This window comes from Labeo rohita, unplaced genomic scaffold (genome assembly GCF_022985175.1).
Source record: "Labeo rohita strain BAU-BD-2019 unplaced genomic scaffold, IGBB_LRoh.1.0 scaffold_344, whole genome shotgun sequence".
Classification (NCBI taxonomy): Eukaryota; Metazoa; Chordata; class Actinopteri; order Cypriniformes; family Cyprinidae; genus Labeo; species Labeo rohita.
Window position 1 is genome coordinate 24,727 of NW_026129262.1, and position 24,466 is coordinate 49,192.

The following is a 24,466-nucleotide window of genomic DNA, read 5'->3' on the forward strand; positions in this document are numbered from 1 at the left end:
TCACTGCACAAATAAAGGATAAATGGTTATGTCATTGACAATAATGACTTTATTTTATCTGTCCTCAGGTGATTCCTGGGGTTTTTTGTTATGTGTATCAGCTTGCAACGTACATCTGTTTGTTAACACATAGTGCACTTTCTAACTAGAGTTTAGTCATTTGGTGTTGTAGCCAGAGATGGGCATAAATACATAGAAATGTATTTAAAATAAAAATACAAAATACTGAGTGGAAAAATGTATTTAAATACAAATACAAAATACTGTGTAAAAAATGTATTTAAATACAAGTATTTTGTATTTTTAAAATACACAAAATACATGTGAAATTGGCCATCAGGTGCAGGCATCCCTATTAGGCTGAAATATATCTGGACATATTCTGAATGCAAAACAAAAACATTTAGATGTGTACTACTGATTAGAAATGATCTTCCCTTCCCCTGCCCTGTAGGAAAAACTAAACTAATTTTTTTTTTTCCCCAGACATCTTTTATTACGTTTTATCACCATCATGACTTCAACTCAGTAAGAACAGAGATGGGCAATATGACCAAAATATTATTTTTACTTCACAGCAAGTTTTAAAACCACATCAAAAACTAACTGAATTTCTTTTTTTTTTTTTGCAGGTTGTACAATACTTTTTAAGCATAGCAACTTTTATATTTATTTCATGTAAAGTTTGCTTCTATATACAGTTTGTTAAAATTAGAAAGTTTATAAAAAATGTAAATTATTATTATTATTATTTTTTTTTTTAAGAATAAATCTAAAAGCTGAAGAGCTGTGCATCATAAAAAAAATACAATTTAGTGTTACACAGATTAATGTTTTTTTTCTAAAATCACAAGTTACAAATTCAAATACTGCGTTTAACGGGATTATTTGATTATTTTGGTGTGGAGAACAATTACCGAGTTGCCCCGCCGATTTACAGAATTATATAACGAGGCACATTGTCAGCATTCCACTCTGTCATGGAGTGTGCGCACAAAAAAAATTGGCAGTAGAACAGTTTAAGGGGTGTTTGGTCATATCCCATCCCTTTACATTCATTCCATGTGTGTGGACACAGACATGTCTGCTGATGCAGCAGCTTGTTTTCTTACACTCAGCAGCTATTATTCTCTATTTATTGTTCAATTTCATGTATACATATACAATTTCAATTTCATATATGCAGCAGTATATCCTAAATGCTCACAGCAGCTTGTCTGTGGGTGTATTGGCAGTAAGTCTCTGTCCTAGCCCTGCCGCAGCCTCAGTGTAACAGATCTGTTCTGCCAAGACCAAAACTCTTAACTCTGAATTCTTACCAGCACACAGTAGCCCCTGGTAATTATCACGAGAACAGTTGTGTTTGTGCAATGGAGATGTTTGACAGAGGTGAATCTGAGATTCATTTCCTCTGCACTGAATCTCTTGTGTCCACATCTGAGTGTCTCCTTTGTCAAAAGCAGCTGCTCCCAGCACCTGTACAGGAGCCCCACAGTCCAGCTCTCTACACACAACCTCTGCATCCTGCTGGTCAAAGGCAGCGTCACACACTGACATCCACGTCTGATCATGAAGTATCTCTAACCTCCCAGAGCAACTGGTGTTTCCAGCAAGCTTGACATCTGAAGTAATATGAGAAAGAAATTTTAAAAATAAAATGACAATGTTTTCATAAACTTTGTTATTTCAATGTGTAAACCTTGTCATTATTGTTCAGCCACAAAGCACCATTTCTTATTAAGAAAACAATCAGGGTAAAATAATCAAATGGTTAATGAAGAGTTCATTTAAAGGATTAGTACAAAAGACCACCAGCAGTAAATGAATGAATGAAAGAAAAAGAAAGAAAAAGAAAAAGAAAGAAAGAAATGAAATTACTGTCACACACTTCATGTCAATCAAACTTGATGTGCAATACTGGAATTTTGTTGAAAATAAGTAGACAGTGATGTGCATCATTCAAAAATGTGTTTTTAAAGTCTTATATTGTATTTACAGTATAAGCATGTTCTTGTTCTAATTTTAAATTGATTTCCAGGGGAATTTTCTTTTTATAATAGTCTAACCTTATTAAATGTATCTTTTATATCAAATTCTTGGCACTCTTGATCATGTGATTTTGCATACATATATCAAATATTATTTAATAAAATATTATTGTTGATTAATAAAATGTTCAAAAGAACAGCTTTATTTGTTTACAAATAACATTGATATTCATGTGACACTGAAGATTTAATGCTTCCTTGCTGAATTTAAATAAATTGCCATTTAGAAATATTAAACATTTCAAAAAATTTATGAAAAAACAGAAACCAGTTATTTTAAATTGTAATAATATTTCATTTCACAAAATATTACACAGTTTTTACTTTATTTCCTTCAGATAAATGCAGCCTTATTAAATAAGACTTTGCCATCAAAAATATTAAACATTTCAAAAATATGAAAACAGAAACAAAATTTTAAATTGTAATAATAAATTTTTTTACTTTATTTTCAGATAAATGTGCCTTATTACATAAGACTTAAAAAAAAATGTCATTCCAAAATTTTGACAGTAGTGTACAGTAATGTCAGCTGGCATGTGGTAGTTAAAATAGTTTTAAAAACAATGCATATTGTACACCCATAATCCAAATTCATATGAATTTCTTTGTTTCTTTCACAAAAAGAGAATGTATAATTAAGCAATATCCAGGCACTTTCTTCAATGTAATGTAAGTGAAATAAGAAAAGAAAAAAAAAAAAGTTTGGGGAAGGTACCTGAGCAGATGACTCCTGCATCCTTAGTATGATCACAGTCATAAAAACTCCATTTTATTGATGCACAAATCTTCAGTGAAAATTCTGATCCAGTACATAACATGAGATCATCCCAGATTGGTCCTGATCCTTGTCCAAAGTGAGCACCACCCAGAGCATCTACAGGTTCTCCACAGTCCAGTTCTCTACACACCACTGCAGCTTCAGTCATATCCCAGTCATGATCACACACTGTTCCCCACTGACCTCTATGAAGAACCTCCACTCTACCAGCACAGCGACTGTGACCACCAACCAACCTCACTCTAACATTGCCTATATAATAAATTGAGAGGGTATCAAAAAACAAAAGGGGAAATTTAAAGAAACAAATGGACAAAGGTAAAGAATGAGGAAAGAAACACAAAAAGAAGAAAATAATACTATGTGATGTTTTGTTAGAGAATATTAAATTTGATTCCAGTTTATTAAAAAAAAAAAAAAAAAAAAAAAAGATCAAACCTGCACAAGCCAGTCCAACATGACTGTCATGAGAACAGTTTTTTTCATGTGATGGTGATGTTGGACAGAAGTGTATCTGAGATTCATTTCCTCTGCACTGAATCTCTTGTGTCCACATCTGAGTGTCTCCTTTGCCAAAAGCAGCTGCTCCCAGCACCTGTACAGGAGCCCCACAGTCCAGCTCTCTACACACAACCTCTGCATCCTGCTGGTCAAAGGCAGCGTCACACACTGACATCCACGTCTGATCATGAAGTATCTCTAACCTCCCAGAGCAGCGAGAACCTCCAACCAGCCTGACACCTGAAAGAACAACATTTCAGTTATGGAAATCAATGCTGACTCCTTGAGGACAAAATCACATATTACAAGAAATCTTAATTTCTTTGATCCACTGAAATAAAAGATATTTGCTATGTTGACATAGGACATATGTGGCCAGTCATCAACACATGACTAGCCACACTCTCATGTAAAAGATTTCATGTCATGTCTTGTTTTTTTTTTTTTTTCATTTTTAATTTACTCACTCTCAGGTCATCCAAGGTGTATTTTTTTTTTTTTTTTTTTTATTAGAACAGTAAAGAAGAGTCAACTCAGCAACTCAGTGTCTGCCCATCTTTGAGAATAAAAAAAGCATATCAAGGAATCCCAAACTAATACCAATGGCTCCTGATGATAAATTGAGGTCTTATGAAGAGAAATTATTGCTCTGTACTTTATTTACATTATTGCCTGTAATCTATAGCCTCAGGCATCATGTTTTTTTTTTTTCTGACAGTTTGTTTCAATTAACTGGTTCAGTTCACTAATTTGTTTACGTAATCATGCAATGACGTAACATACAGTAGCCTATATGCAATTATATTGTTAAAGCACCCAATAATGATGTGAAACATGGATGTTTTGCATGTCAAAGCATATAAAGTGATTAAACTTGTTTTCATCAGCTTACCTTTTTACATAAACAAAGAGAAAACATAAAAACTTTTATTTCATCCCCTCATTCAAGTGCTCATCGGTCGTCTGTCCAAGTCAGTACTGTTTCCCCAGTTCAGTGAGTGTCAGAGGAACTAGAGCACTGACTGAGTTGCAAAAAAAAAGCATCACAGGATAATATGCACTGGTACAAAAGTGAGTTTTGATTGAGTAGCTTGTAGATCTGTGCTGCTCAAGCCCTGAACTGTTTTAAACAGTTCAGTCCAATTTAGTGAACTGGTCCAAGATCTCCAAGAAGAACCAGTTCAAAAGAATGGTTCATTCATGAACCAGACTTTACTTCAGACCGATTACCTGAGGATATGGATTACACATGATATTGTTGTAACTATGTTGAGTTAGTTGCACAGACTGACCATTTTGCTTCATAACACCTCAATATATCAACAGGAGCCAGAGGTTAATTTTCTGGGTGAACTATTCCTTTATGAAAATTGGTCCACCCATTCATTGTGTGGTAATAAGGAGGAAACAGGATAGACACTACTATTCCTAAACAACCGAAAAAACTAACTTGATTCAAAATGTGGGGAAGTCCACCAAGACTTGTACTGTTCTTTGCTGTACCTGTACATTCATTACATCAGAATGTAGAATTTTCATTCTTTATTTTTATACCCTGATTATTACAGCAATGTGTGTGGTCAAAGAGAATGTGGAAAATGGTCACAGAAAAATACATGTTGTATATAAATTTTGTTTTGTACTATAATATGGAATTTTTAGTTTACCTGAACAAATTACTTGAGCATTTTTATCAAGACAATTGTCTGATAAATAGATGGTACAGATCCACATTTCTTAAGTGTGGACTCAGATCCAAAACACAATGCATTTTTTATCCAAATTGGTCCTGATCCTTGTCCAAAATGAGCATCAGTCAGAGCATCTACAGGTTCTCCACAGTCCAGTTCTCTACACACCACTGCAGCATCAGCCAAATCCCAACCAACATCACACACTGTTCCCCACTGACCTCTATGAAGAACCTCCACTCTACCAGCACAGCGACTGTGACCACCAACCAACCTCACATTTATTATATCTGTGAATGTATAAAAGAGAGCAATAGACAAAGTGAGTGTCAATTTAAAATGTGCTCTATAAACCTAAATCAGGATGGACACCAAATTGAGTTTAACATGGATGAAAAGGCACTGTAATGTGAACTCTTACCAGCACACAACAAACCAATGTTCTGTTCCCAAGAACAGTTTCCTTTGACTGATGGTGATGTTGGACAGAGGTGAATCTGAGATTCATTTCCTCTACACTGAATCTCTTGTGTCCACATCTGAGTGTCTCCTTTGCCAAAAGCAGCTGCTCCCAGCACCTGTACAGGAGCCCCACAGTCCAGCTCTCTACACACAACCTCTGCATCCTGCTGGTCAAAGGCAGCGTCACACACTGACATCCACGTCTGATCATGAAGTATCTCTAACCTCCCAGAGCAGCGAGAACCTCCAACCAATCGGACTTCTAAGTAGGAAAAACACAATCAACAAAACCATTGTTTTAATAAATAATGTAAAAACACCAAAGAAAAACACACATATGAAATATATTTATTATTGAAGCTGAACATAGAAGCACAAAATATTTACATATAAATAAGAATATGTAAAAATACTACACCTGAGCAGATGACTCCAGCATCTTTAGAATGATCACATGTGGTTTTACCCCATCCTCCTGACCAACAGTTCTTCAGTGTAGACTCTGATCCAAAACACAAAGCAGTCATCCAGATTGGTCCTGATCCTTGTCCAAAATGAGCATCACCCAGAGCATCTACAGGTTCTCCACAGTCCAGTTCTCTACACACCACTGCAGCATCAACCAAATCCCATCCAGCACCACACACTGTTCCCCACTGACCTCTATGAAGAACCTCCACTCTACCAGCACAGCGACTGTGACCACCAACCAACCTCACATTCCCATGATCTAAATATTAACCAATAACAATGAGAGAGCAAGCAATACAAAGATGGACAACTGGTTAAATGGGGCACATACATCTAAATATTTAAAAGAATATTCAGATTTCACAACAGTTGAGCTCAATCAACATAATTTCTTAGTATGCTGATTTATATAAACAATCATGCTGACTCCACCCTACTCATAAATAAATAAATAAGGCTATACATTAAGGCATTTTTTTTTTTACACTAAAATCATGTTAAGTTTTTTTTTTTTTTTTTCTTATGTCTAAAGTATTTTAAGGCTTACTGGCACTTTCACTTCTATTGTAACTGTCTCACTATAAACCAGATTGATTGATTGATTGATTTATGGAGAAACAATTTATTTTGAGCTATTTTGAGCAGCTGAGCCCTTTAGCCAATTTAAAAAAAAAAAAAAAAATATTGTTTAAGGTGACAAAATAGTAAAACAAGTTAGTTTTTTGTCTATCATTGTCATTTCACAATTTCAATTTCTTGTGATCTTGACATAACATAATATAACTTTTATTCTGCTGCATTGTGAATGAGCAATTAATTTTTCTGTGGTAAATGTTCACAAGACTTGCTCAAGCTATGTTTGACTGTAATACTTCCAAATCAATGTTTATCCTATCAGAACTTTATCGCTGCTCATACTCAAGTGTCTCCAAATGTGTAATCAAGGTAAGTGAAATATTTTTTTTTTTTTTTTTTGTCTTAACAGAAAGTTATAATAATGAATGACCTGTTTTCCATAAATAACAAATATTATCATTATTTTGAAAACTTATAGATGTTTATAAAATGGCTGTTGAGCAATACAGAATAACATTCAAAATATTGTGACAATGTAATATGTCATCCAAAACAACACATTGTACAGTCTAATTTTAAGTGATTAAAGAACACAATCTGCCCCCTATTCATTTCTAAAAATAACTTCATCCTTTAATTTCATGTGAACTTACCAGCTGTGATGAGTATTACAACTGAAGACAGTAAAATGAGTGTCAGGCATCTTCCCATCATCCTCAGCATGATTAACTCAACACCCAGTACAAGTTTCTCCACACTGATGATACAGAAGTACAGGCATCCTCCTAATGAGAGAGAAAGAGGCCCAACACCCTCCAATCACACTCGCTATTACCTTATTAGACACAACAGAGGAAATCATCAAACAACTTCACTGACAAATCAGAGGACGCTTTTCTTATTTTCTCCATATATATCAAAACTGTCAGTGCTGATGAACTCCTCCCCACACATTGAGACGCCCCACTAAGAGGAAGCAAACATACACACACACAGATATATATAAGTATCTATATAAGGTTTATAGGAGACAGGAAACTACAGTTTATTTACAGCATCAAAGCCCAACACCTGTAGAGAAAAGCACTGATAACTAACGTACAGGAGACAGGAAACTATTCAGTTTATTTGCAGCATCAAAGCCCAACACCTGCAGAGATGAGATAAAAGCACTGATAACTAACTGTACATGTCCTAAAAATGTCTATTAGTGCACACACGTTAGAATGACATTAACACGTAATAACTCTTTACAGTTAATAATAGTGTAAATATGTTTAATAAATGTTTTGCTTAATTTTTTATGCAAACATATTTCCTGTGACTAATGTAAAATTTACCTCATTCCACAAGTGGTTTCATAGGTCCCACAAAAACCATAAGTCTCAGACAGTGAAAATAAGCATTTTGTTCACTTTTTGACCAGCAGAGAGTCTGTGTGCTCCATTTCCGGTTGTACCATACATTCATCTTTCTCTAGTATTTTAGTGTATCTGAGCTTTTACCATCTTGTCTGTACGTGAGACTAGGCCATCTTTAAGCTACTTAGAAGAACGTGCACAACTGATTTCTCTTAAACAATGACATTCAGAAAATGTTCCTCCTACCTGACGAACAATGGAGAACTCTCAGCTACTGGCATATTATGGCAAACAAACAAACAATTAATTTTTTTACCCTCTTTTTTTTTTTTTTTTTACCTTCTTTCACTGACATGTACTAACAAATGAGGCTGAACTCCACCCTGAAGAGCTAATATGCTGTGCTGATGCCATCTACAGAAAAGCAGTAGGCCAGCTGGCATCATCATTGGGTGTGCTCTCTTTCATCATGTTATTTCTAGATTAGCATAAACAAAAATAATGTCTTCAATTACCAATTTAAAAAATAAAATGTTTTAAATAAGGAGGTTTCAGCAGTTATCTAAGAAGCGTATGTGTTTGATTTAGGTTTAGAACTGCTCTTGTTTGATTTTAGGCTAGAATGAAATGAAATCTGAAAGCGACTTTACCTTCCCCTCTTCACTTCTGAGAGCTTTGACCGGCTCAGGGTCGGGACTGCAGTAAAACACTCGGCGAAGCCACCCATCACAGGGCCAAACAAGCCTGTGGGGGAGAACTAAGAGTCAAGGAAAGCTGTCTTGTCAGCATTCTTGATCTCCATTAAATTCAGAAAGAGGTAGAGCTCAAGAACCAGGGAGAAAAAAAACCATGCATATAGATTTTAATAGAAAACATGGACAGCAATTTAAAACAACAAGATTAGAAGCATATACAGTGGCTTGCAAAAGTATTCGGCCCCCTTGAACTTTTCCACATTTTGTCACATTACAGCCACAAACATGAATCAATTTTATTGGAATTCCACGTGAAAGACCAATACAAAGTGGTGTACACGTGAGAAGTGAAACGAAAATCATACATGATTCCAAACATTTTTTACAAATAAAGAACTGAAAAGTGGGGTGTGCGTAATTATTCAGCCCCCTTTGGTCTGAGTGCAGTCAGTTGCCCATAGACATTGCCTGATGAGTGCTAATGACTAAATAGAGTGCACCTGTGTGTAATCTAATGTCAGTACAAATACAGCTGCCCTGTGACGGCCTCAGAGGTTGTCTAAGAGAATATTGGGAGCAACAACACCATGAAGTCCAAAGAACACACCAGACAGGTCAGGGAAAAAGTTATAGAGAAATTTAAAGCAGGCTTAGGCTACAAAAAGATTTCCCAAGCCTTGAACATCCCACGGAGCACTGTTCAAGCGATCATTCAGAAATGGAAGGAGTATGGCACAACTGTAAACCTACCAAGACAAGGCCGTCCACCTAAACTCACAGGCCGAACAAGGAGAGCGCTGATCAGAAATGCAGCCAAGAGGCCCATGGTGACTCTGGACGAGCTGCAGAGATCTACAGCTCAGGTGGGGGAATCTGTCCATAGGACAACTATTAGTCGTGCACTGCACAAAGTTGGCCTTTATGCAAGAGTGGCAAGAAGAAAGCCATTGTTAAAAGAAAACCATAAGAAGTCCCGTTTGCAGTTTACCACAAGCCATGTGGGGGACACAGCAAACATGTGGAAGAAGGTGCTCTGGTCAGATGAGACCAAAATGCAAAACGCTATGTGTGGCGGAAAACTAACACTGCACATCACTCTGAACACACCATCCCCACTGTCAAATATGGTGGTGGCAGCATCATGCTCTGGGGGTGCTTCTCTTCAGCAGGGACAGGGAAGCTGGTCAGAGTTGATGGGAAGATGGATGGAGCCAAATACAGGGCAAGCTTGGAAGAAAACCTCTTGGAGTCTGCAAAAGACTTGAGACTGGGGCGGAGGTTCACCTTCCAGCAGGACAACGACCCTAAACATAAAGCCAGGGCAACAATGGAATGGTTTAAAACAAAACATATCCATGTGTTAGAATGGCCCAGTCAAAGTCCAGATCTAAATCCAATCGAGAATCTGTGGCAAGATCTGAAAACTGCTGTTCACAAACGCTGTCCATCTAATGTGACTGAGCTGGAGCTGTTTTGCAAAGAAGAATGGGCAAGAATTTCAGTCTCTAGATGTGCAAAGCTGGTAGAGACATACCCTAAAACACTGGCAGCTGTAATTGCAGCAAAAGGTGGTTCTACAAAGTATTGACTCAGGGGGCTGAATAATTACGCACACCCCACTTTTCAGTTCTTTATTTGTTAAAAATGTTTGGAATCATGTATGATTTTCGTTCCACTTCTCACGTGTACACCACTTTGTATTGGTCTTTCACGTGGAATTCCAATAAAATTGATTCATGTTTGTGGCTGTAATGTGACAAAATGTGGAAAAGTTCAAGGGGGCCGAATACTTTTGCAAGCCACTGTATATAGACATATATTAAACAAACAGGGCCTCTTTTTAAAAAGCTTTATTATATCAGCACTGAAGGTTATCCAAAAGAAAATTCCAGCAAAATAAAAAGTCCAGTGGTGTGTCTACATTTAAAAGTAATGACAATAATAATAATTAACAAAAGTTGAATATGCTGTGAACTGTTACAGATGGAAGAATTCTCATAGAACAACTCATAGAACAACCATATACAAAATGATTGAATGTTAGGAAAAAATGTTTCTTCATTCTCTCACATTTCTAAAGTGATAATGAAATATTTAAATGCAATGCGACTGCAAAAACTTACTGTTTTGAAAAAATGTCTAAAAAGAGAAAGTCAAACATTTTGAAAAAGGCTATGAAAATGAAAGAACTTCTTTCTCTTACAAATTGCAATTGATTTAGGAGAATTCTATACAAAATGTAACATAAAACATTGGTGGATTGCAGCTAAAACATACAGTATATAGAGCCACTTAAACTGTGGACATCTTACATTTTTTAAAAATCTTTTAAAATAAAAAGCATTTGAGACAGTGGGTGTGCTTTCAGTTATGCAGTCCCTCAGTGTTTCCAGGCTCTTCCCCGACATTATCATAGTCTAGAAGACAAGATCAAATTCATTTATCCATACAGAATGTATTAAAATCACTACTAATTACTTTTAAGTATAATAATGAATGCATCCGTATTAGTAATCAATTTAAATGACCATAGAAACAAATCACGAAATATTACAAACACTAAATAAAAATGACTTAGTGTAGGATTTAAAAAAAAATGTCAATAGCATACAAGCCATGTCACTCACAGACATTCTTCACATTATCATATTCCTTCTTAAAACCCTCTGATAGAAATGTGGCTATTATTATTTAGATTAAGAAATAGTCTACATAGTTTATATGCCACTATACTTACAGGAAAAACAAGAGGAAAAAACTGATCCTATATACAAGGGAGTAATCTGAAACCCACACCTCCTTTATCTTTGGAGAACTGTCGTACAATGACGATATCATCATAGACTTCTGGTAAGCCATCTACAACAAAATAATGAACGATGAAATGCATCCATTAAATGGACAAATTGGGGATTTTGAAATTAAAATACATTTAAATATATTGTGGTTAAAAACTGTACATATAATCAAAAGAAACAAACCTGTAGCACGATGTCTCAGTCCAACAGTGATTATATCATTGTAATTCTCAGGTGTGATTTTTTGCTCTAATAAAAAAGTTAAAAGAAAAGAGAGAATAACCAGAAACTGAATTACTGTTCACAAGCCCAGTAAAGTATTTAATGAAGTGAAATCACTGTGATCAGTGAACCAAGGCTCTGACCTGTTGGGCCTTCAGCGATGATGGAGTCATTATAGTAGTCAGCTGTGACTGCTACTCCAGATTTTGCTTTACAAAAAGATAAATGAAAAGATTAAATAAAATCTCATGTATTACTGTATGTGTTGAATGATGTAATTTAAACTCTGCTAAGATAACTTAACAAGTGAATATTTTAAAATGATATACATAGATTTCTCTGTGGTGCAGGTGACATTATTACTGTATACTTAAATCCTCTAACCTGAAAGAAACTCATCAGCATCTTCATATGCAGAATGCTGTTCTTCTGAATGGACACTTCCTGTTATGGAGGAGTAGAACCATCAGACGCACATTCACAATATTAAATTAACCAAAATTCCCACTTACTTTGGATCATTACACTAACCTTACATCATTTTAAAAAAAAGTGCACACAAATTAATATATTTACTCCATATTTACCCTGTTAATCTCCATAAATCAGACACTACTTACTCACCCCTCTGAGTGAAGAGACTCTGTCTATTAGTGGGTCTGTGTTGAATCTCCTCATAAATAGCCTCAGTCGTCATCCTGTGTCTCCTCTTAGAGAGAGCTGTGAGTGTAGACAGACAAACCTGCTGTCAGTTCACACCACATGACTGAACACACACTGAATAAGACACATTATGACAGTCTCTGGATCTCTCCTACCTCTCCTCATCACTCTGTTCTGCTGAATCAGTATAAGCAGTGGCACTAAGAGCAGTAAGAGCACAACTACCAGTATAATCACAGGCACTGGGAGGACAGAGAGAGACGCTGCTGGAGGAGTTTGTGGAGTAGAGACTGATTTTAAGCGCACTGGAGAAGAAACTGGAGGAGAAGCTGATGTTGTGGCAGGAGTGGACACTAGCAAATCTGAAAAATCTGTCAAAAAATACACAAACACACTCAAAACCATGACTTAAAATGATCTAAAATGAATAGTATATGTTTGTGTTTTGCTGTGACCTGCACAGGTGAGTCCAGCGTGCTCTTTGCGGGAGCAGTCAGTGTGTTTTTTCAGGGAGAGAGGACAGTCCCACAGGTGAATCTCATTCCCTCTGCACTCGACTTTGTTCATCCACACAACACCTTCACCAGCACCAAAGGTTGAATTCCCATCAGCCCTCAGTGCTGCTCCACAACCCAGCTGCCTGCAGACCACCTGAGCATCACTGATGTCCCACTGATCATCACAGACTGAGCCCCAGACAGCGTTATGATACACCTCCAGCCTCCCAGAGCACTGGCCCTCCCCTCCACTCAGTCTGAGAGGAACATGATCTAAAATACACATCATAGACTCAAATTACTGGCTAATTTGCAGTAACTGCAATCAGATTACTGTTAAAATGCTGGCACCTGCAGCGGGGTAAGTGTGTGGTATGAAAATAAATTTGTTGGTGTCCCCAGAAGACAGTAATATTTAAAATAGGGTTGTTATGATGCTCTTTTCCATCAAATAAATTTACCTGAATGCTGTCTCTGGTGGGAAGATGTGGGGCTTGACAAATAGCTTCTAGGGGAATCATGACTCTCCTGTTCTGTAGTAACAAGTTAATTCAATATTATATGTATATAGCACATTTCAAAATCAAAGGATTACCATGATATTTTTGGACTAAAGTAAAATGTCTCACCTGAGCAGGCAATTTTGGCCACTTCATCTTCACCACAGTCATTCTGTCCCCAGGGTGAAGATGACACTGCCACAGATTTGAATCATGTGGTCGACATTTCACTTCATCCAGCCCGTTAGTAGCTGATTTTACTCTTGATATTGAATCAGAAAGAACACCAGATCTTCCACAGTTCAGCTCTTGACAGATCAGACTCGCTGTGTCTCTGTCCATCTGGTTCCAGCACACATTACCCCAGGATCCATTGTAGAAAACCTCCACATTCCCTTCAAAGCCCTCAGTTAACCTGATCTCTTTAAACTCTAGACAGAAAAATACATTTTTCAAACTATTTGAATTTGACGATCAGAGTAAATTTATCTGGGAAATATGTAATTATCTTCTGTAGCCTCTGAAGGGCAGTACTAAATGAAAAAATATGATATTCAGGCAAAATTAGAAAAATGTACAATCTCCATTCTGTTCCAAAATTTTCACCACCCGGCTCTGAATGAATTGTGTTTCTCATAAACAACTATCACTAAACAAAAAACACAGGTGTGAATCATTCAGGTAAGAACACATAAATAATCTAGTGGATGTAAACTTTTGAATGAGGTCATTTTTTTTTTAATTATCATTTTGAGTGAGAGAGAGAGACCCTGGACCACAAAACCAGTCATAAGTAGCTCAGGTATATTTGTTGCAATAGCCAATACACCGTATGGTCACAATTATCAATTTTTCTTTTATGCCAAAAATCATTAGGATAGTAAAGATAAAGATAATGTTTCATGAAGATATTTTGATATTTTTCCTACCGTAAATGTATCAAAATGTAATTTCTGATTAGTAATATGCATTCGTAAAAACTTCATTTGGACAACTTTCAAGGCAATATATATATATATATATATATATTGCATAATATAAATATAGAAATATATTTTTTAATATGTATAAATACATACATTTGCTATTGTTTATTGTTCACTGTGTACCTGAGCACATGACTCCTACATCCTCCTTGTGATTACAGTCATGTTGTCCCCAGCCTGGAGAAGAGCAGCTCCACAGGGACGTCTCATTCCCCTCACACTCCACCTCATCCAGCCATATGGGTCCAGAACCAGGACCAAACCAGGCTGGTACCTGCTGGTTACTGAGGGCCACTCCACACTGCAGCTGTCTGCACACCACATGGGCATCTTTAATATCCCAGGAGTCATCACACACTGTCCCCCATGAGCCGCTGTGAAAAACCTCCAGCCTCCCTGCACAGTCTCCCCCAGAACCCACCAGCCTGATGGACCCACGACCTGATATTCAGAGAAAGAAAATCACATTATTGATCACTAACAACTGAAGAATCTGCCCAGATGTTGTTGTTCTCACCAAGGCAGGTGATTGACAGCTGTTGTGTGGAGCTGCAGTTGAGAGTTTGTGGAGAGCTGCAGTTCCCCAGATGAGCTTCACTCCCAGAGCACTGGAAGCCCGTCACACACTCATGACTGTGTTCAGGACTGGATGAAGAGGAGCTGTAGAAGTTCAGCACAGAGCCACAGCCCAGCTGTCTGCAGACCACAGAGGATTCAGTGAGACTCCAGGAGTCCAGCAGAACTCTCCTCCAGACCTGATGGATGAAAACTTCCACCTCCCCCTCACACTGTCTCTCTCCAGACAACCGCACCAGACCATCATGAAGAGCCAGAGAGGAATCTGAAGAGAGGATGTTTATTAAACTAGTACAACAAAGTTTTGCTGTTACAATTTACTGTAATTGTATTTCATGTTTAATTTTATTCAGTATTAAGTTTTTAAGCCTACCAGAGCAGATGACTCCAACATCTCGTCTATGAGAACATTCAGCTCGACTCCATGAAGAGATGGAACATTCTGAGAGTTTTGTTTCATTCCTGTTACAATCAAACACATCAGCCCAGATTTCATCACTTCCCTCTCCAAACCAGTCTGGTCCCACAACAGAATCCCACAATTCAGCTGTCTACAGAGGACACTGGCAGCTCTCATATCCCAGCCTGCATCACACACTGTGCCCCATTTACGAAGGAACTGAAGCTCCACTCTTCCAGAACAAGAGTCTGAACTGTTTACCAATTTAAGATAATCTGGGCCTAAATTAATTGTATTCTAAACTTAATTGGCAATCAGTTGTTGAAGCTATTAAGTTGTGCTGACCCAAAAATCTTTTAAAAACCTGGGCCAAGTTTAAACCAGTAACCAGGCATCACAGCTGGCAAAGGGGCATGTCTGACTTTGACATGTATATATTGCCATTATTATGTAATCAAAACGAAAATTATTATTGCTGGTCTTCAATTATAATGTCAAGTTACTCTAATGTATCTGATATCGTCCAAAACCACACTTGGGGTGTTTCCAAACTTTTGGAGGGCAGTGTAAATCTGTGGACAACATGGTAAATAATTTACCTGAACAGATGACACTGGCATCAAGATTGTGAGTACAGGCATGTATGCTCCATCCTACTGATCCACACTTCTTTAGAGCAGACTCTGATCCAGCACATAATGCACTACCCATCCAGATTGGTCCTGATCCTGGTCCAAAATGAGCACCACCCAGAGCATCTACAGGTTCTCCACAGTCCAGTTCTCTACACACCACTGCAGCATAAGACAAATCCCAGTCTTCATCACACACTGTTCCCCACTGACCTCTATGATGAACCTCCACTCTACCAGCACAGCGACTGTTACCACCAACCAACCTCACATTCATTTTATCTAAGTTATAGAAAAATACAGAAAAACTATAAGAAGGTTATTATATGATTTTAAATTATTATATCTTGCCTTAGGTGGTTCCTGTTTTATTTATTTATTGTTATCTGTATCAGCTTGCAAAATAGCTACATATGTAGCTTACATTTGTTTGTTAACACATAGTGCACCACTGTTAAGTAACCACACAAATAGTTTAACATGCATTCTTTGCAGCTCAGGAGCGGAATTAGTACGTCTTGACAAACAGCTTGTTTGGGGGGGGTTGGTCCTATCCCATCCCTTTACGTTCATTCCATGTGTGTGGATAGAAGCATGTCTGCTGATGCAACAGCTTGTTTTCTTACACTCAGCAGCATGCATATATTGGCTTGTATTCTCTATTTATTGTGTCTCCTCCTGTTTTGTTGGGGGGTAATTCACATGTATGTTATATGTGCAGCAGGATTTCCTACATGCTCACAGCAGCTTGTCTGTGGGTGTATTGGCAGTAGCAAGTACATGACCATTACTATGTATATTGCCATGCCAATCTCTCAGAGGGTTGTCATGACAGAAATAATATACTTTTTGTGTGTTTTATTCTTACCAGCACACAGTAGCCCCTGGTAACTATCACAAGAACATTTATGTTTGTGCAATGGAGATGTTGGACTGAGGTGAATCTGAGACTCATTTCCTCTGCACTGAATCTCTTGTGTCCACATCTGAGCATCTTCTTTGCCAAAAGCAGCTGCTCCCAGCACCTGTACAGGAGCCCCACAGTCCAGCTCTCTACACACAACCTCTGCATCCTGCTGGTCAAAGGCAGCATCACACACTGACATCCACATCTGATCATGAAGTATCTCTAACCTCCCAGAACAACTGGTGTTTCCAGTAAGTTTGACATCTGAAAGTAATATGAAAAGAAATTTATAAAAACAAATGTGACAATGTGTTCATAAACATCTCTGTGTGTAATTGTCATTATTGGTCAGTTACAAAGCACCATTCATATTACCGTTTTAATTGTATTTTTCATCAAATAAATGCAGCCTTATTAGCATAAGACTTTCAAAAAATAATACAAAAACTTCTTCTAAAATTTTGACCAGTAGTGTACTAAATGACAGCTGACACGTGATTAAAATAACAGTTTTAAAAAACAATGCTTATTGCAAAACCATAATCCAAATTCATATGAATTTCTTTATTTATTCCAAGAAAATATAAGAAAGGAATGTTTAATTAAAGAATATCTGGGCACTTTCTGCAGTGTAACGTAAGTGAAATAAGAAAAGAAAAAAAAGTTTGGGGAAGATACCTGAGCAGATGACTCCTGCATCCTTAGTATGATCACAGTCATAATCACCCCATTCTGCTGATGCACAAATCATCAGAGTAAATTCTGATCCAGTACATAATCTGAGATTGGTCCAGATTGGTCCTGATCCTTGTCCAAAGTGAGCACCACCCAGAGAATCTACAGGTTCTCCACAATCCAGCTCTCTACACACCACTGCAGCATCAGGCATATCCCAAAAAAAAAAAAAAAAAAAAATCACACACTGTTCCCCACTGACCTCTATGATGAACCTCCACTCTACCAGCACAGCGACTGTGACCACCAACCAACCTCACTCTAACATTGCCTATATAATAAATTGAGAGGGCATCAAAAAACAGAGAATGAAGAAAGGTAAAGAAACAAATGGGCAAAGGTAAAGGTAAAAGTAAAAAAAAAAAATAAATAAATAAATAAAAGGAAAGAAATAAAAGAAAAAAGATCAAACCTGCACACATCAGACCAGCACTATTGTAATGAGAACAGTTGTTTTCATGTGATGGTGATGTTGGACAGAGGTGAATCTGAGATTCATTTCCTCTGCACTGAATCTCTTGTGTCCACATCTGAGCGTCTCCTATGCCAAAAGCAGCTGCTCCCAGCACCTGTACAGGAGCCCCACAGTCCAGCTCTCTACATACAACCTCTGCATCCTGCTGGTCAAAGGCAGAGTCACACACTGACATCCACGTCTGATCATGAAGAATCTCCAACCTCCCAGAGCAGCGAGAACCTCCAACCAGCCTGACACCTGACAGAACAACATTTCAGGTCTTATGAAGTGAAATTATCGGTCTGTGCAAGAAACTGATTTTGATTTGCGATATTATTGCCTGTAACCCAGAGCCTCAAGAATAACTGGTTCAGTTCACTAGTTTCTTTACATAATCATACAGTGACATAATATATATACAATTATATTGTTAAAGCACCCAATAATGGTGTGAAACAAGGATTTCTAAAGCATTTAAAATGAATACACGTACTTGTTACTAACGTAACCTCAGTTCCCTGAGATACAAGAGCGAGTACTGCTCGAGCCTATAAAAGAGTGCCAGAATGAGTTGTGCAGCTGCATAGCATGGCTAGAAGCGCAGTACTCATTTGTGTAACTCAGGGAACTGAGGTTACATTTGTAACAGGGTACGTTCCCTATTGATACTTCACTCGTACTGCTTCAGCTAAGACACTATGGGAATCAGTATAATCACGCAGTGCTATTGCAGAGGAACAACCACACACATAAACTTGCCTTAATTATCTGGGGGCTCAGAGGGACAAGTATAGCAAGGTGAAACGTGCCTGGGTGATCATTCCAGAGGTCTCGTTTGAGCGAGTTATGGCCAAACTCTTGCTCAGAGTTGGTCCTGTGGCAAGCAGGTGCATGTCAACTAAGCAGAAAGGACCCTAGCCTGCAAGGCTGGGACATTCAGGTTGTAAAACCTAGCAAATGTGGATGTTAAGGCCCAGCCAGCCGCCACACAAATCTCTGTGATGAAGAGGTGACACCTCTGGTGGAGTGAGCTCGTACTCCAATTGGGTATTGAAGGCCCAAGGAAGAGTAAGCTAGCATAATAGCATCAACTATCCACCTAGAAAGTCTCGTGACCGGATGCCCTTTGGTGCAACCACCAAAGCAAACAAAGAGTTCTTCCCACTGCCTAAACGGGGCAGAACGCTCAGTGTTCAGAACGCCCTGACAGGGCATACTTCTGAGAGAGGAAGCGCAGCAAGTGTAATAGCATGTGTAATGTAATAGCACAACTGGCCCGCTATAGGAGCATGGGAAGCTGCTATAGCTGCTACATAGACCTTGAGCGTGGATGGGGAGAACTCCTTATCCAACAGCTCTTGTAGGAAGGACAATACCACTGATATGTCACAGGCGGATGGGTGAAACATCAGGTGGAGAAAACAGAACATTTAAAGGTGTAGAGGTGTCTTGTAAACGGAGCCCTAGCCTGAGAAATAGTGTTTAGAACACGTCCTGGGAGGTTTGCAGGCTCCCATTGAGTGGCCAAAGGTGAGGAGCCCAGAGCTCGGGCTGGGGGAGTTATATTGTCCTGTTCGCCTGAGAAAGGAGATCCAGCCTCAGGGGAATGGACCGTGGAGTTGCTACGAGCAGCTGAGAAATCTCTGATAGCCAGTGCTGGTTTCTTCAGAGCGGGGCCACCAGGACAACCTTGCATTCTTGTTCCCCGATTCGCCTGATTACCTGCAGAATCAGGGCGATCAGGGGAAAAGTGTAAAGGAGGAGGTTGGGTCAGTCGTCGGACAACGCATCCCTGTACTTCGAATAATAAATTGGGCTCAGGCTTGGCTTGCTGGGTAGCAGCACAGACATGGGGCGACTAGAGGTGAAGCGCCCACTTCTATAGCCAGATGGCTGCCGGGTTCCATGTCCATAGGCTCATGCAGCACCGCTGCCAAACCACTGGTTTGTTTTTAAATCATACTGCATGAACCAATGGCCATGCAGTTACACTGCGTTATTAAAAAAAGGCTTCAGTTCAAGAGAAAAAAAAAGGGACTTTTCCCAAAGTATGGGTGAAGTATCAATAGTATCAAAACCAGCATCATAGGATACTACACCCTGGTATTTTGGCTCATTTTGAGTCAGAGTGACTGTCAGGTCAGTGAACTGGTTCAAAAATGAACTGGTTCAAGTAGTTCTCCAAAAAGAACCAGTTCAAAAGAAAGATTTGTTTACGAACTGAACACCACTTTGGAACGTTTGCCTGAGGCTATGGATTACAAAATATACTGTTGTAAGTAATGTTCAGTTGCTTGCACAGACTGATCATTTTGCTTCATAAGACCTCAATATATCAACAGGAGCCACAGGTATTATTGTTTGGGGTTAAATATCCCGTTAAGAACATTGCTCCACCCAGTCGTAGTAAGGTAATAAGGAGTAAACAGGATAGAAACTGCTATTCCTAAACAACAACAACAAAAAATAAAATACTAATAATTTTGTCAGCAAAATGTGGGAAAGCATTAATTACACTAGAACGTAGTTTTCTAAACAAGCTGTTAATGTTTATTTTTAACAAGGCACCTGATTATTACAGCAATGTGTGTGGTCAAAGAGAATGTGAAAAATGATCACAGGAAAAAAAAAATTTTTTTACCTGAACAAATGACTTGAACATTTTTATCAGGACAATTGTCATGATAATTCAATGGTATAAATCCACATTTCTTAAGTGTGGACTCAGATCCATTACACAACGCATTTTTTATCCAAACTGGTCCTGATCCTTGTCCAAAATGAGCATCAGTCAGAGCATCTACAGGTTCTCCACAGTCCAGTTCTCTACACACCACTGCAGCATCAGCCAAATCCCAACCAATATCACACACTGTTCCCCACTGACCTCTATGAAGAAACTCCACTCTACCAGCACAGCGACTGTTACCACCAATCAACCACACATTTATCATGTCTGTGAATGCATAAAAGAGAGCAATAGAAAAATTGAGCGTCAATTTAAAATGTGCTCTATAAACTTAATTCAAGTTCGATACCATATTGAGATTAACATGGATGAAAAGGCATTGTGCTGTGAACTCTTACCAGCACATAGCAAACCAATGTTCTGTTCCTGAGAACAGTTTCCTTTGACTGATAGTGATGTTGGACAGAAGTGAATCTGAGACTCATTTCCTCTACACTGAATCTCTTGTGTCCACATCTGAGCATCTCCTTTGCCAAAAGCAGCTGCTCCCAGCACCTGTACAGGAGCCCCACAGTCCAGCTCTCTACACACAACCTCTGCATCCTGCTGGTCAAAGGCAGCGTCACACACTGACATCCACGTCTGATTATAAAGTATCTCTAACCTCCCAGAGCAGTGAGAACCTCCAACCAGCCTCTAGGTTGTCCTGGTGGCCCCGCTCTGATTTGCTTACACTGGCTTCTCTGCTATACTAGCTATTTGACATCATCATTGTAATCTTCCTGAAAAACAGACAGTGAGTAATGGCGCCGGCGCAATTCAGTGCAGCGTGGGGGATGAGAATTGCTGAATGAAATGTCGCTGGAGCGACCCTGCATTCAGATCGATGCAGGACTGCACCCCGCGGTAGTTTGATGTCATGGGGGATGGGATCTCGTGAGAACGTTGTCAGCACAATAGGTTGTTTGCACATGACGGCAGACTATTCCCAGTACACATAACGCACACACATAGAAGCATTTCTTTTATTTAGACTGTATCTAACCAGTTATAAATGTACTTGGTATATGCATGTGTTGCTTGTATGTTTCTGTACTATACTAGCCCAGTTACCCCTCGTTATTTGTACTAATTACTCTCTAAATGTGTATTTTCATTAGGATAAAGTAAAGATCATGTTCCATTAAGATATTTTGTAAATGCCCCACCGTAAATATAATCAAAACTTAATTTTATGCATAAATGTACTCTAAAGGTTTAATTTCTCAGATGTTTCATTCTTGGTATCAAAAGATTTTCTGCTCTTTATTTCCTAAACAATGGTGTACACCATGTGATTGGGAAATTCATCATACTGTTTGTACTATATTTTGGGTAAAACTGCATCAACTGGTTTTGTGCCCAGACCAGCAATAAACATGCAAATGGGCCATAAATGGAGACAAAGAGAAGTTCTCCCGCTCAAAAAAATAGGAGCTTTGTATTTTGGACCAATTCACCCAAAGATGGGTGTGGTAGGGAAACTATCAAAATTCACCCTAACTCCAACCGATCCATGCTCAAACTCTTCGAGACACTCCCATAAGACTCATCACCTTTGAGTCAATTTTCTGGGAGTTTATCTTCAAGTAACTTTGTCGACTCATGCACTGTGGATTTTCCTATCTTCGAAAGAACTAGAGACCTTCCTCCAGTTCTTTCTAAAGGAATTTTTATACGAGAACTAGTTTACAGGCTGGTATTTAAACAGTATATTATACAGGCTGGTCTACCGCATCAGGACTCTTGTTCAGCAACAAAGCCAATGCAAGTAACCTTTACAACTATTAAGATGCGTGTTTTAAGTTAAGCCCCTTTTTAAGGTGATTTTGCTTCTCTGACGATTCTCATGTGGTCACTGGTTAACTGATGCTAAATACTACCATTCTTGCCTTCTCTCTCTCTCTTCTCACTTCCTTCCCCTATGTATATGTATACATGTTTTGTTTTAAACATCATTTAGTTGTATGTTAGCTGCAGTTCCATTTATTAAATTCCATATTTATTCACAATTGATTGTCTCTGTGTGCTGCTCACAATTTGAAGTCACTGAATGTTTGATCTTGCTACATGCTACATTTTGAGTTACTACAAGTTAAAAAGTTACTGCTAGTACTGACTGAAGTAGGAAAGTTATTCTTTCTGTGGCTGGTTCTAGGAAGTAACCTTTTCTTTATATTGATGAATGATTATGCTTTCTATTGTCTGGTGGACGAACAGATCAAATAATTGCAACGTTAATTCCCTGGCTACAGTTAATTCTAAGATCTGATTAAAATATTCATAATTAATTATAACCAGTTATAATTAATCATAAATATTTCACTTTGAAAGAATTTGGCTAGACTCAAACCAGATATTCTTGCTAAGCACTGAACCACCAACCCTTGTACAAACACAGCACAGTACAGGAGTCTGTGCACACTTTTGAACTTTATGAAAAAAACTCATTCTAACAATGATTTGGAAGCCTGTATAAAACTAATACATTTAAAACAACAGTGTCTCTGTTTAAAAAGCTCTATTAAATCAACACTAAATGTTCTTCAGCTCAGAGTGCATGCTGTGTTTTTCCAATCATCAAAAACTCCCTCTGCAGGACATTGTAAAGAAAATTTCAATGACTTAAAGCAAATTATAAAAGTCCACCACGAATGGGTCAATTCAAAGGAATCACAAGCAAGTTGAAGACAGTGTCAACTGTTAAAAATCTGAACAATTATGCACAAACTGATTTAATGTTTTTTTTTTTTTATTTCAGTGCAGTGCAACTACAAAAACTGCATAATTTGTAAAAATGTATGAAAAGAGGAATTAAAACATTCTGAAAAGGTTATAAAAGCAAAGCATTTTTTCTCACAAAAATGTATTGATTTAGGAGATTTCAATAAAATGTAAAAATATAAAATTTTTATATATTTGTACATTTAATATAAAATATTGGTGATTGCAGATAAAGCATATAGTACATAGAGCCACTTAAACTCTATCTTTTTAAATCTGTAAAAGTATTTAAGACAGTATTTGCTTTCAGTTACACAGTTCCTCCATGTTGTCCTGGCTGCTCGCCCACATCATCATAGTCTATAAAACAAGATCAAATTCACATATCAATATATACTTTTAATTAATTATAATTATTAATAAATGCTTTTAAATATTATTATGAAACACTGGTATTTGTGGTCAATTTAAATTTGCTAACATGACCAGAGAAATTGGCCTTTTAAAGATAGATTACTGGCACTAAATGAAAATAATTCAGGGTATACGGATTAAAAAGTTTAAGTATTGCACCAATCATGTCACCCATACATGACATTCTTCACACAATCATACGCCTCCTGAACACCCTCTGATATAAATGTGGCTTTATTTACAAATAGTCTATGCCACTGTAATTTAAAGAAAAACAAGAGAAAAATACTTTTAATCTAGAAAGGTATATTTTAAAACCCACACCTGCTTGAATATTATTGGAGAACTGTTGTACAATGACGACATCATCATAGTTTTCTGATAATCCATCTACAACAAAATATTGGAAAATGAAATACATCTATTAAAAGTACAAAATTTTGGATTTTGAAACCGTACATATGTATAATTAGAAAGCATATAAATAATGTTAAAATCTGAAGAAATAACTAAAAGAAACAAACCTGTAGCAGAATGTCTCAGTTCAGGTGTGATCGCATCATCATAATCATCTGGTGTGGTTTGTTGCTCTTTTAAATTATGCAGCAAAGACAAAATAAGCAGAGGTTAACTGTACTGTT

At 37.8% G+C, this 24,466-nt stretch overlaps 1 protein-coding gene and 1 long non-coding RNA gene across 2 annotated transcripts in view; both read right to left on the reverse strand.

Moving 5' to 3' along the window:
• Positions 1-16,400, reverse strand: part of LOC127160403 (deleted in malignant brain tumors 1 protein-like) — a gene marked incomplete at its 3' end in the record, with an annotated part of 40,560 nt that extends 24,160 nt beyond the window's left edge. Inside the window, exons 1-6 of the mRNA XM_051103045.1 lie at positions 16,087-16,400; positions 5,902-6,157; positions 5,443-5,745; positions 3,274-3,570; positions 2,767-3,081; positions 1,320-1,622 (exon numbers count right to left, since the gene is read on the reverse strand). Coding sequence (XP_050959002.1) covers positions 1,320-1,622; positions 2,767-3,081; positions 3,274-3,570; positions 5,443-5,745; positions 5,902-6,157; positions 16,087-16,137 — 1,525 coding nt within the window. The remainder of the gene's footprint in view (positions 1-1,319; positions 1,623-2,766; positions 3,082-3,273; positions 3,571-5,442; positions 5,746-5,901; positions 6,158-16,086) is intronic.
• A 7,181-nt stretch (positions 16,401-23,581) lies between these two features.
• LOC127160402 (uncharacterized) lies at positions 23,582-24,455 on the reverse strand. Its single transcript, XR_007826739.1, has 3 exons — positions 24,350-24,455; positions 24,150-24,215; positions 23,582-23,771 (listed from the first exon to the last, which is right to left on the reverse strand). It is a non-coding gene; the product is annotated as an uncharacterized LOC127160402 (long non-coding RNA).
• Positions 24,456-24,466: the final 11 nt, after the last annotated feature.